This window comes from Vicugna pacos, chromosome 12 (assembly GCF_048564905.1).
Source record: "Vicugna pacos chromosome 12, VicPac4, whole genome shotgun sequence".
Taxonomy (NCBI): domain Eukaryota; kingdom Metazoa; phylum Chordata; class Mammalia; order Artiodactyla; family Camelidae; genus Vicugna; species Vicugna pacos.
This window is the reverse complement of record NC_132998.1, coordinates 22,718,104-22,731,301: the sequence shown is the minus strand read 5'-3', so window position 1 is coordinate 22,731,301 and position 13,198 is coordinate 22,718,104. Positions and strand designations below refer to the sequence as shown.

Genomic DNA, 13,198 nt, shown 5'->3' with positions numbered 1-13,198 from the left:
GCGGTCTAAACTCTTACTGTAACATGTTACTTAAAACAATAGCAAACAGTAATGCTGAATACACACCACATTTTAATAATCTTGGACAAAAACATTTTTTTAAGCCAAAAAAATTTGCAGTCATAAGGGAATTCTTCATCCTGTGACCATGTAAGGCCAAGCCTTCTCACACTATACAATCTGTGTACCCTGAGCATCCTATTAATCCCATAATGTATGTAAACCCACTTGCTTTATCACAGCAGGAAACTATGTGGTACAAGTAAGTCTGACCGACTTAGTTCCCTGTGACTACCACAAGGAACCCCTCGCTAAGAGCTTTTACGATGCAAGCAAGATCATAGAGAAATCTTGTTCCTGTAACCACCAAAAAGGGTCCCAGCTCATCTCCACTGGGATCAGTGATTTAACAGCAAAGCAGGTTAGCATTATGTATTACACAAAATGACCATTTTAGTGTTTATAAAATGACGGAGTTTAAACCGATTTTGTGTGGCTCACCAATTGTCTAAACAACACGCAAGCCAACGCATAAAACCCCGAGGCTGGCTGATTCACTGATCGATTTTTGTGTCCACAAGAGAAGTAGGTTACCCCTGGAAGAAACATATAACTAAATAAAAACACGGGACCCACTGCTGTTTTGGTTTGATAACCTGGAAATGAGCAATCTAAATGGCAAGTCCAAACGCGATGTCAGTGCACTCTACACCATTGCTCTGAAAGGAGTTATAATCAGGAGAACTGGGGTTGGGGATGAATTCATTTTCACCCCAACATGTAGGAAATGCACGGTCCAATGATAAGAAAGGAGAACAAAGGCTGTAAAAATCAAGCTTTACTTACTCCTAGAAGAGACATGTAAACACTGAGTAGGAGCGCACGAGAACAAGCATGTTACAGGGTGCGCAGCCCCGTGTCACAAGCACGACTTCCTGCTCACTGGATGTCCGTCTCTCAAGAGAATGGGGACCACAGAGATGGTCATGTTTACACTTTCCCGCTCCACCCTGCAAGGGCTTCATCAAAATCCACTGGGGAATTTCGAGAACATTAAAGGGGGGCCATCTGAGAGAATAATGGCAGGAAAGAAAATGTACGAACTGAGGTTGTGTAATACAGACATTAGACTCCGGGATCACCTTCTGACACAAACTGGGTGATAGATGTCTTCTCTGATACCAGAACCATGTGGAACAGGGAATGATAAAAACTGCAAAACAAAGGGTATTTTATAGAACATTATCAGCTAGAATCTTATGATTCCCTGTTCGCCCACATAGCATAATTCTCTCACCTCCCTGAGCTTTGGTGCTTCCTGTAATAGGGTGCTCCCTCAAGACTGGAAATATTTGGATTGTCTGGAAACTTGGCAGACCTGCACTTCCTTTATTGGTAATGTTAATGCTTAAACTTCTAAGTTATGTGACATTGCTACCTATGTTATTCCAACTGTGAAGTCCTTATTCCTATAGTGACGTCAACCTAGGCCATCAGGTTCCCCCCCCCCACCTGAGGAATCCCTGGCTATAAACCCCATTGCTTTATGTGTCACTTTAAGTGCTTCAAAATATCCTCGAAACAAGTCAAAGAAGCAAATAGTTATTAACTGAGTTTCCTCTTGTCTTTATTTTCCTGTTAATATTAAAAATTGGGAGAAAGGAAATGAGAGACAGGCAACTGAAATGAATTTTTGTAGAAAAAAATTAGAAACTACCTCTGAAAAATATTTTGTGACATTTTTGTCCACAAAGCTTTCGCCTGTTTTTCTGATGATCCAAAGCTGTGACAAAAATTCTTTTAAGGTACAGCCCTAGGGTCTATTTTGGAAAGCAGAATGCTATTTCCAGGAGTGAGGGAATGGAAACACTAACACAGGGCAAGGCATTCAAAGTCTGTATTGGGCCTGGGTGATAGCGGCTCACAGCTTACTTCTTAAGTGGAAAGGCATAAGCTGGAATTCAAATTTATTATAAACACCGCTTTGATGCCTACAGGTTGTACTTTTAACCCTTGCTTGGCCTCTTTGAAAATACAAATCACTAGAGTAAGAAAAAAAAAAAGCCACCAAAGAATGCAATTCAAATCCACATTCACGACTGGAAGCCAAAATTGAAAGGCTATACTTTATACACACTGATGAAATTCTGTCATTCTGTTCAACATTTAAGTCCTGCCGTGGGCCTGAAACTGTACGAACACCAAAGGCCTTGATTTATTGAGTGCTTGCCACACGATGAATATACCATTTTGTGATGGCTTCTTATTTAATTCTTACAAAATAATCCTCCGAGACGAGAACTGTTATTACCCTTTGTTTTACTCAGAGGGAGACTGGGCTGGAGCAACTGGCCTTGATAAGCTGATAACGGAACCCTGGCAGTCTGAGCTCTGACATCACTTTGCTGAAGTCCTTCCTATGTCCCAGGTGCTGAGGGTAAAAACATAAATGCCATGTGCTCTCTACTCTCAAAGAGCTAAGTTTTAAATATAAACGGTAGCACCGTTCAGAAATATTAAATAGTACATAATCAGGTTGTTTTAACACCTGGTGATTTTTAAATTATTTGAGAAACGTACATTATATTCAGCATGAACAAAGAGAAAAAACGAGACCCACATCCCACATAGGCTGACCTGGTGAGAATTACCCTGGTCTTTGTGGTTCCCTTTCCCTTTTTTTTTTTTTTTCACTTTTAAAAACTTCATTTTTAATGAAACATTTCAAATGCATAGAGAAGGTAAAGCAAAAGTTTAATAAACATCTAGATTTACCCTGAAACCCACCACCTAGATTTAGTAACTATTAATATTTGTAGTGCCATATTTGCTCCACCTCTGTCTCTGTATGTAAGCACATTAGTATTTTTTTTCCCCTCCTCGTTTTGGAGCCTGTATCTGACTATCTTTTTAAGTCTATCTTAACTAGATAAAATTGAACTATTTTGATACATCAAATATGTACACACCGGATACTAGCCTGGATATTTGCAGTGGTGATAATGAGAGAATATATAACTCCAGGCCCACTAGTACAACTAATTCACACGTTATATACGTAGCTAAATTGAAATAATAATATAGAGTTATCAAGATTGGGAAAGCAACAGAATCACTTCTGTGGAAGGACTCACATTCTAAGAAGCTCAAAATACTCGAACACTGGAGTTTAATTTTCCCTCACAATAGTAGTAACCTAATGGGCTGGTATCAGGTTTCCTTTTTGGTCGTAAGCACCCCAAAGGCAGCCCCCACCTAGCTGGCTGGCCTCTATATTCCCAGGACCTAGCACAGGACCTGATCCATAATATTGCCAGAAATTTTTAGCAAAAGTTTAGACAAATGGAAAACCACAAAATCAAAGAGCCTCAGAATTGGAGCCCTAGGGTTTAAATGGTGCAGCCAAGCAAGAGACAAGCAAACAAACGAGTGAACAAAAGTGTTTAAGTTTCCTCTTATTTCCACGTTGTCCGTCTTACATGCTGAGCCTTCTGTACAATATTACGTTCAAGGAGACCCTCGAAGTACATTTTCTGGGTTAATGCATTGAAACCACATCACAAAGTGATGACATGGCTTCCCTTGGTCCTACAGCTAGGGTTCGCTTTATGATCTTTTAACGCCTCAACAGGATGCGTTCTGCTTCATAAGGCAATCTCCATTTGCCTGTATTTGAAGAACTGTCATCCACCAACCTGAGTGTAATATAAGAGCAGACAGGGCAATTCTTCCGGCTTTGATCCAGGGGCAAAGGCCTGCTAAACCAAGCTTGATCTGCAGTTGCTCATCAATACTAAGGAAACAGAAAAAGGAGACTTTGCTTCCTATAGCATCTTGAAAAAGATGTCTTCCTTCTAAAATCACATGTATATAACAATGAATAAACAAGGAATAAAAACCAAATTTTAGTGTCATGGCTGCACTGAATGACTCCGAGGATGGGGTCTGGGGGTAGCCTGGATGTATCCAATCGACAGATAATCTGAAAACCTTATGTCTGCCTTTACTCCCAGCCTCCTTCCAACCAAGCCTTTTACCAGAGTTGACCCCCTGTTCCTGGCCCTGCCCCCCATCTGGTGGAGGCGCTAATGAGCAGTGAAACGGCCAAAGGGCAGGCAGCAGCGGGGAGCGGGGAAAGCAAAGCAGAGAGAGGGCCAGGAGGCTGGACCCTCCACAAACCCAACAATCAGGCCCTGGAAAACACAGCTGGTTGTAGCCCTCCAGGTTTTTGTGTTTTATAGCTCCAAATGCTCGACAGCCGCTGGTCATGGATAGAATGTTCCCGCTGGGTACTTCAGCGGGAGAAAACGGGTGGGTAAACTGAGTGACCTGCCCAGAGGTACACAGCTCATCCAAACAGAGTCTCTATCTCAGTCCAGAGAGGAGGCACGGTAGGCTTGATTTAACCCTGTCAGATTGAAATTTTGCCAAAAATAGTGAAATATTTGTGTCAACTATGGAAGAGTAGACTCAAGAATTCCTTGGTTGAAAAAAATCTTAAAATAAAAACAGATTCCACTCTTAAAAACAGAACCAAAATGTTCTCTTGAAATATGTGGTAATAGTTTTAACTATCTTACCTAGTTAAAAAAATATGGCATATTAGTTTTATTTATATATGATATATGGGTTTCCAATGTTTTAGAAATATTTACTGCCATCCATAAATACTCAGATCTGGGAAAGCATAGGTAAATATGTGTATGGTAGTATGGATAAAGTCTTAAATACACTTACTGTCATATAAAATGGTCACTAAATTTCACAGTACCTGTCATGTAATTACAGTGAAATTGAGGTAACTATCTTAGCCAGAATTTTTCTGAACTGATTGCTTTTGTTGAGAAACAGGACATTTATCTGAACTGCCTCCTGTTTACTCATCTGCCACTCAACCATTAGTGGGAGAAAAACATATTCTTCCTTGATTATAGTTTAATGAGGACACAAGGCTACTGTGGTACTGTGGGAGCGTCACTGGTGCAGGGGACCCCAAGGTTGATGTCTGTATAATCCTGAACGGTCAGGATCTGGTTGAAGCAGGTCATGCCAAACTGAAATGAATGACCAAGTTGAGCTGGTTATCAATCTCTTTGTTAAGGATACCATTAACTGAATAATTAAGAACAGCATCTATATTGAAACAAACAAAAAAGAGAGTGACTCAAAATACTAAGGATCAAATCCAATTCTTGTCTTCTGAGTATGATTCATTTATTAGTGTTTTCATATTTAATCTTGCAATTTTAAATAATCATTTTAGTGAATTTTGCAGTAAGCCCTTTAAAAAAAATTAACTTAAGTCACTTCTCCCCACAAATTTCTGTGAGGGTTTGCAAAAAACTCCATTTTTATCACAAAATATTGCAAAGAAGATAGTTTCAGAAAATAGAGCTTGCCAATTTTGAACACATTGTTAGCATCAGAAAAACTGTATTTAAATTACTAAGCATATGTCCAAAACTCATGTGCTTTAGAGGAAGCATCTCCCGGTTTTTAATGCATGCTGTTATTACAAGTTTCCAAGGGAAAATGGTTCTGTCTTCACACACTCCATTAGTAGACAGTTTTTGATGTTCTATCAAAGTCATTTCTTTCCCCCTGACTCCAGTAAAAAGTTACAATTATCTGCAATATGCATTATTGGATATTCCTTTCTAAACATCGAAGAAATAGTTTCAGTTTAAACAAAGCAAGTGTTAAATTACAAATGGCTAAAAGTTTTTTTTTTTTTAAAGTAACAAACATCTGGAGAGGAAAACTAATGGAAATGAAAACCTAATGTTTTAACTTCAACATTAGATTTCCAGGTTCCTCAATGCATCGATGCTTGGGATCTTTAGAAGGAATCCAAAGAGTTTCAATTAGTCTAGTTGTAGTAAGTTTCATTCTGATTCAGTTGTTCCTAATTGATCTTTAAATCATCACTTAAGTTTCTAGATTTCTACAAACTTAGAAAAACAAAGAGCTCTTGTTGCCTACCTAAATTTCTCACAAGTCTAACTGACAAATGAAATGACATCACTTTCCTGTGTGTCACAAGCTCTTTAATAAAAGAAAGACAACTGTCCCCCAAAAGAGATGGAATGGAAATGCATTGTTTTAAATCGACGCACTGCACACACCCCATTACCAAATAAAGAGACTCAAGCAACCCAAGAAAACAGCTGGGGTTTGTTAGTAACTTTCTAGTGACCAATTGAAGTTAAGCTTCAGCATCTGGTCCTTGGGTCAATTTCTAGGTCAATCTCAGTATCTCCAGAATGATTTTTCTTTTTCTCTTTAAAAACCATTAATTCATATTGGAGAGTATTTCCCTTCTGTTGTTAATTTCCTTTCTCATAAAGATATTCTGAAAACAAAACACCTTAAAAACATCCCTGGTTCCCACTGACTTACTCTTTATTATTTCGTCCTTGCGTCTTTCCTCCAGAAGCACTAGCTGCTTCACGAAGCAACATCTGGATGGAGCATTTCACATGCAAGGTTGACATCTTTATGATTTCACTGTATTCTTGAGCCTCAGCTCCACTCTCTAAAACTTTTCGCATATATTTTCCATCACTAAGTCAGTTACATGATCAGCTCCTTTCTAAGGCAAAAATCAAGAAATGCAAATCAATAGGAAACACCTAGAGTCAGTTGCCAGAAGGGCTCACTAAAGGAATTCTATAGAGGTTCGGAGAACTCAGAACATCTCTGCATGTGCCCACTGAGGGAAATAGCAGAAATGCTACTTTTTACACTGATGAACAGCACATGACATCAAATCTCTGCAATTAGATGAAAGGCTTATAAGCTGCAGTCTAAATTTTTTTCTTAATTGCAAATGGATTTAAAATAAACTTTTGTATTATTTATAAACAATTCTTAAACCTGATGATATTCAGTACAGATATATTGAAGACACAATGATACCAACAAGGGTACTTGGTGAGTTTGATGCGTAACTGTCACCTCACCCCATGTATAACTACAGGTAGCTAGAATTCATTAGGGTTTAGGCTGTTGGTGATATCTACATAAAAATATATAGTGGAATTAATAATAGTATCCAACGTTTACTGAGCATTTACTATGTGCCAGGCCTTTTATTAAGCCCTGTGCATCATTACCTTATTTACGACTCATATAACCCTATGAGAAATGTACCAGTCTGCCCACCTTTTTAAAGATGAGGAAACTGGACCTTTAAAACTGAAAACAGAGCTATCACATGACCCAGCAATTCCACTCCTGAGTATTTATTCAAAAAAACACAAAAACACTAATTTAGAAAGATACACACACCCAATGCTCATAGCAGCATTTTTTTTTTACAATAGCCAAGATATGGAAGCATATCTCTAAGTGTACTCAACAGAAAAACAGAAAAAGAAGATGCGGTTTACATATACACAATGGAATATTACTCAGCCATAAAAAGAACGAAATTTTGGAGGATATTATGCTAAGTGAAATACAGAAAGACAGATATTGTGCTATATCACTTACATGTAGAATCTAAAAAATAAAACAAGTGAATATAACAAAAAAGAAGCAGACTCACAGACAGAGAGAAGATAGTGGTTACCAGTGGGGAGAGGGAAGGGGGGAGGGGAATGAGAGGGGTAGGGGACTAAGAGGTACTAACTACTACATATAAAATAAATAAACTACAAGGATGTATTGTATAGCATAGGGAATACAGTCAATATTTTACAATAACCATAAACAGAATATATATAACCTTTAAAAACTCTGAATCACTATGTCATACACCTGTAAGTTATATAATATTGTACATCAACTGTACCTCAACAAAAAGAATTTAAAAAATAAAACATTTTAAAAAGGTCATATAACTTGCTCAAGAGTCCAGTTAATAAAGGGATAGACCAGAATTTGAACCCAAGCCCCTGCAAATCCAGATCCTGGGCCCCCAACTCCAAGACCAGCAGAAAACTCAGGTCCCACTTCTCCCTCCTTCTTTACCTCTCACCTCCTCCACAACAAAAGATGTGAAAGTCCAAAGTGGCTCATCAAAATAATACATCTGAAGTCTAGTTCAGACTTGGTAGGGGTGTAGGGTGCAAAGACAACGGGGAATAAAGTAAACAGTAGAAGTGCTCTTAACCAAAATCTAGTTAATGTCCTCACTGCATTAGTCAGCACTCCGTCCCCTGCAGAAGCAAGACTGGCACAAACTTCTCTCCCACATCTACGTACTTTTGCTTAATCAGCTTTGGAGTAACCTACCAACCACCAATTCCAGTTACAGAAGATGCGAGGGTTATACTGTAGGTATCTTCTTTCAGGCCTCTTATATGACAACATAAAATGTACAAGACTTCTTTTTAAAAGCCAAAGAACTTTAAAACAAAACAACCCAGAAGAATAAAAGGGGAGCAGTCTGGCTTTTAGGCCCTGTACCTAGTAAATCCTGTCAGTTCAAAAATACATCTCTAATACAAGGAAATCAGTGAGTGACATTGTTGGAAAGAACTGAACTCACTATAAAGTACAAGGCTCATTTCCTATGGAAAATGCAATAATTTATTTCTTTAGTACAAGCTTTCCAGTAAAGAATGCCATTGAACTGAATGCCTTGCTGGGACTGGCTGCACCCTCTACCCAACAGTATATACACAAGCGGAGAGGAAACACGCTGTCTAGAAAAAAAATACACAATTTCCTTTTATTTCCTTTCCTAAGTAGAACAACTCTTCTTTGGGGAACAAATCGGGGTCTTGTAACAATTCACTACACAATATTTTCCATTCTCACAGCCAGTAAAAATTAAAAACCACAAGGGTCAATGAGGATGGCCCAGTTATTCCCAGAAAGGCAAGGGTTTGTGTGGTGGGTGCCTCACTCAGGCTTCTCATCCAGCATGAATATCAGATGCCTGGAATCCAGATCCATTGAGAAAAAAGGATCCATTGAGAAAAAATATAGAGAGAGATCCTTTAATTATTACATATTTTATTCCAGCTGGGCTGAAACATCAGCCATGTGAGGATGAGTGGTGGGAAATAAAGACATAAAGAGCAGTGGGTGCAAACTGTGGGGACCTCCAAGAGCTAGGAAAGGGTGTAACCAATTCAGCAGCCGGCTGTGGGACTAAAGGGAGTTGCTAAGAAGAGCACTGATGTGACTATACCCTACGGTTTAACTTGCAAACAGGATAGAACAGCCAAGGGCAGAAAAGGTGAAAGGTGGGAAGACCAGTTAACTGGCAAGATCTGGAACTTCAGAGTGCATAAAGGAGATGTGGTCCACATAGACAAAGGAATATTACTCTGCCGGGGGAAGGAAAAAGTCCTGCCATCTGCATGGCTGGACTTTGAGGGTATTATGCTAAATGAAATAAGTCAGACAGAGAAAGACAAATACTGTCATGATACCACTTAGATGTGGAATCTAAAAATGCTAAACTTACAGAAACAGACATAGACGGTGGTTGCCAGGGGCTCAAGGGGTAGGCGGGTGGGGGAAATGAGAAAATGTTGGTCAAAGGGTGCAACCTTCCAGTAATAAGTTCTGGGGATCTAGCATGGTGATTAGAGTTAACAATACTGTATTACATACTTGAAAGTTGCTAAAAGAGTGTATCTTAGATGTTCTTACCACAAAAAAGGAAATGGTAATTATGTGAGATAATAGAGGTGTTAACTAATGCTCCCGTGGAAATCATTTTGCAGTAGATAAGTATCAGATCAACACACTGTATTCCTTAAACTTACACAATGTTATATGTCAATTATATCTCAATAAAGCCGGGGGCCGGGGAGGATGGGAAAGCCACACTTGGTGGAAGCTGTCATGCTGGTTAACTTTCGTTGTATTTACTTACAATTTACTTCATTTCATTTTAGCAACATTAGTCTCATGACTTCAAAGAACTTATCTGTTTCTTACTATGCTGCCTATAAGAAAGTTTATTCAGGTTTTCTTAGGTGAGTTCAGTGTGATAAGATGTCCTTTCAAAGTTCTTTTGCTTAGAAGATGGCAGACGTATACTTGAGATGTATGCCAGTGCCAACTTAGTCAGCAGAGCGCTCACTAGGGTGCAACGGAAGCAGCACCTCTGACCTCTGAGACTAAGTCAAAAATGGCCTTGCTTGCAGCTTTCTCCTCATTTGCCAGAACACTTTCTCTGGGAGCCCTGAGTGCATGTTAGAAGGCTATCCACCCTGAGACCACCAAGCTGGAAAGGCTATGTATAGGGGTACTCCAGGGGGCACCCCCAGATGCAGCCAGACTTCAAGCCAATTCTTCAAAAACACTAAGACACCTCCAGATTCTACCCAAACACAAGAGTTACCCCCAGCTGCGGGAGTTCTCCCAGCGGAGGCCCCAGACACCCTGAAGCAGAAACAAGCCTTTCTGTTGGGCCCCATTTATATTCCTGACCCAAAGAATCTATGAGCTTTTTTTTTTTTTTTTACATTATTAAGTTTTGGGGTGGTTGATGAAGCAGTAACAGGTAACTAGAACCATATGTCCAACAAGAGAGGTAATAAACCGACTGGTTATGGAGCCTACACCTGGAATATGATATTTAGTTCTAGGTGACATTGTTTCAAAGGACTAAAAAACAAGCATGACTCAGAAGAGAAAAGGAAAAACTGTTCATTTATGGGAGAAAGTTGAAAGGATCAGACATGGACAAACCACGAAAGAGAACAAAGGGTATATGTTAACTGTTTTCGAATATCTGAAGAGCTATCACAAGTAAAAGTAATAACAATTACTCTGGATATCCCCAGGAGGGAGGCTTAGGGACAGTGAGCGGAAGCTACTCGGATTCAGATGGAAGAATTTTCTAATGTTCAGAGCTTTCCGGGAAAAGAAGAGGCAGCCTTAAGAGGTGGTGAGCTTCCTAACATTAAAGGTAATCAAGCAGAGTCTAGATGATCACCACCTGGTGGGCTGGCTTAGGGAAAACTCATTTGTTGACCAGAAGGTTGAATGAAATGCTCTTACTTTAAGGCTACACTGTAACAGTGAGATGTTTTTAATCTAAAGATCATCCCCATTTCCTTGTGCTAAAAAACCTAATCCCAACACATGTTCAGCAGAGGGAAAAAAAATACAAGATGAATAAGTTGAATGAAAGGCAATCCCAAAGTTTAAATAGAAAAGGATGCAGAACTTGAGCGGGGAGAGGGATGTCCAACTAACAGGAAAGGGTAATCCAGCAGAGCAGCAAAGGAACTGGAGAAAAAGGTGAAGCAGGAAGAACGAATCACGGAAGGGAGAAAAGGAAAGCCAAGATCGACCACAGATGATCCCAGGTGGAGAGGACGCCTTCATCTTTCTCGAGAAATGGTTTTATTCATTTTTAAGACTTTTTTCCTCTGTCAGTGGGAAAGACAGACCAGAAGAATATGGTAATAGAGCAGCATGAAGAACAAGGTTCAAAAGTAAAAACTGGCAGAGTTCTTCAGTGATCAGTGAATTCCTGGTCTCAAAAAGATACAGGATCTGTGTGCCCATGGGGTCCAGTGCACTCACATGGAAGCTGCTGTCGATAATGTCACATGTAAGAGTGACTACCGAGAAGGAAAAACTGGAAAGTAAAACCTGGTTTCCTAACAAAGCCAATGTGAAAAAGGAAAACACAAAACACCTCAAAAAAGGAGATGTGTCCAAAGCAGAGCCCCATCCAGGAAACAACAACAAAAAGAAATGAAAAGTAAGAGTTAAAAAGTTACCTCATCCACATTTCATCTGAATTTTATCACCATTTGTAATCACCTTCCAAGGTTTCATAATACCCTTTAACCTCAGTTACTCAGCCCACGGAACAAGTCATCTCATTGTTACCCCATTTGAAGGAAGAGTGGAGACTCTTTTCATGTTGATAAGAGACAGAAGAGGGAGTCACTCCCAGGAAAGAGAAGTGTTTTGAGCAAACTCCTGGAGCCTGAGCATAAGGAGCGGTGATATGTCGCTCACCTTAACCCTTTCACAGATTCATCAAACCAGGAGTTAGAAATCCACCATATCGATAAAATAAAAGTAACTTTCCTTTAAAACAGAAATGCTTCATTACAAAAAAAAAAAAGAAAAAAAGAACAGAAACTTTTATCTTATTACTCACCCATTTCCTAGGTCTGCCTCTTGGCCGTTTTTCTCCAGTGGCTTCTGCTTTCTGCAAAATGAAAACGGAAGTCATATCATTTCCTACCTGACATTATTTATAAGTGCGGCACCAAGGGACAGATTTCAAGTAAGATTGTTCCGGTTTGCAGATGAGGTATTGAGACTGCTGTAATAATTTCTTTCTCCTTGAAGGTTCATCTTCTCCATAAAGAGGTATCCATGCAACCCTCCCCCTAAAAGACTCTGCTGGAGTGATCTCTGAAATGCATGAAAATGCTTTTAAAAAGCCATTTTGCACTTATTTCTATCTGTAATAAAAAAATTATTCCCACATATCCATTATTACAAAAAGTAGCCTTTTAGAAAATTCTTAAGTGATGATATTTCTTTCCACGTCGCAACTAAAGTTACAAAAATTAGCACTGATACATTACTGTACAATTTACAAAGTATTTCCACCTACATTGCTAGCCAAAAGCAAATCTAAATGTGAATAAAAACACATAAGCTTCTAACTCAAAAAAGCAAACATTCGCACACTTCTACGGAGTTAATTTCCTATTCCTTGCCCCAAACAATCACCTGTCAATCAGTCTGCCCAAAGCGGAGACGGGAAAAGAAGCAGGCAGAAATATCAATGTTTGCCCCTGAGACGGAAACTAGGGAGTCTAAAAGGAATAATTAATAAAATTGTATATTATTAACAATTCCAGACTCAACACACACCTGACATGAATGTACTTCTCACTACCTTGAGAGTTTGTTTCTTTGCTTTACTTCACAGATTTTTCTGGTGTCATAGTTGTTTTTCTCTCTTTTGAGTCAAAATTTAACATAATAATTTCCCTAGGTTTATCACCCCTATTCCTGGCCCCAAATACACCCCCCCACATACACTACCTATAAAAATACATGTTGATGATTTTCAGGATAAAGAAAACTTAGTACACACTCTTCTGTGTATGGGAATCATCTCAAGGCTATATGAACACAAAAATATAGGTAACCTGAACCAGGATGAGTTGTTTTGCATTTTATTTTTGTTACCTGGGTTAGCAGCCAGCAAGTACTTGGTACAATGATACTAAAATTACCTGTATAACTGTCT

The 13,198-nt window shown here is 39.1% G+C and overlaps 1 protein-coding gene across 5 annotated transcripts in view; it reads right to left on the bottom strand.

Annotated features, from left to right (window-relative positions):
• The window catches only part of HMGA2 (high mobility group AT-hook 2), a 127,547-nt gene that overhangs the window by 101,839 nt on the left and 12,510 nt on the right, over positions 1–13,198 (bottom strand). Inside the window, exons 3-6 of one of the 5 annotated variants that reach the window (XR_012078425.1) lie at positions 12,089–12,139; positions 6,400–6,592; positions 3,696–3,793; positions 2,361–2,431 (exon numbers count right to left, since the gene is read on the bottom strand). Coding sequence is in view for 3 of the 5 variants with exons in the window: in XM_072973022.1 (XP_072829123.1) it covers positions 6,536–6,592; positions 12,089–12,139 (108 nt within the window). In the remaining 2 variants the exon portion in view is untranslated. Of the gene's footprint in view, positions 1–2,360; positions 2,432–3,438; positions 3,794–6,380; positions 6,593–12,088; positions 12,140–13,198 lie in introns of those variants that run through there. The other 4 variants (XR_012078424.1, XM_072973022.1, XM_072973023.1 and 1 more) reach the window with 4 other exon arrangements.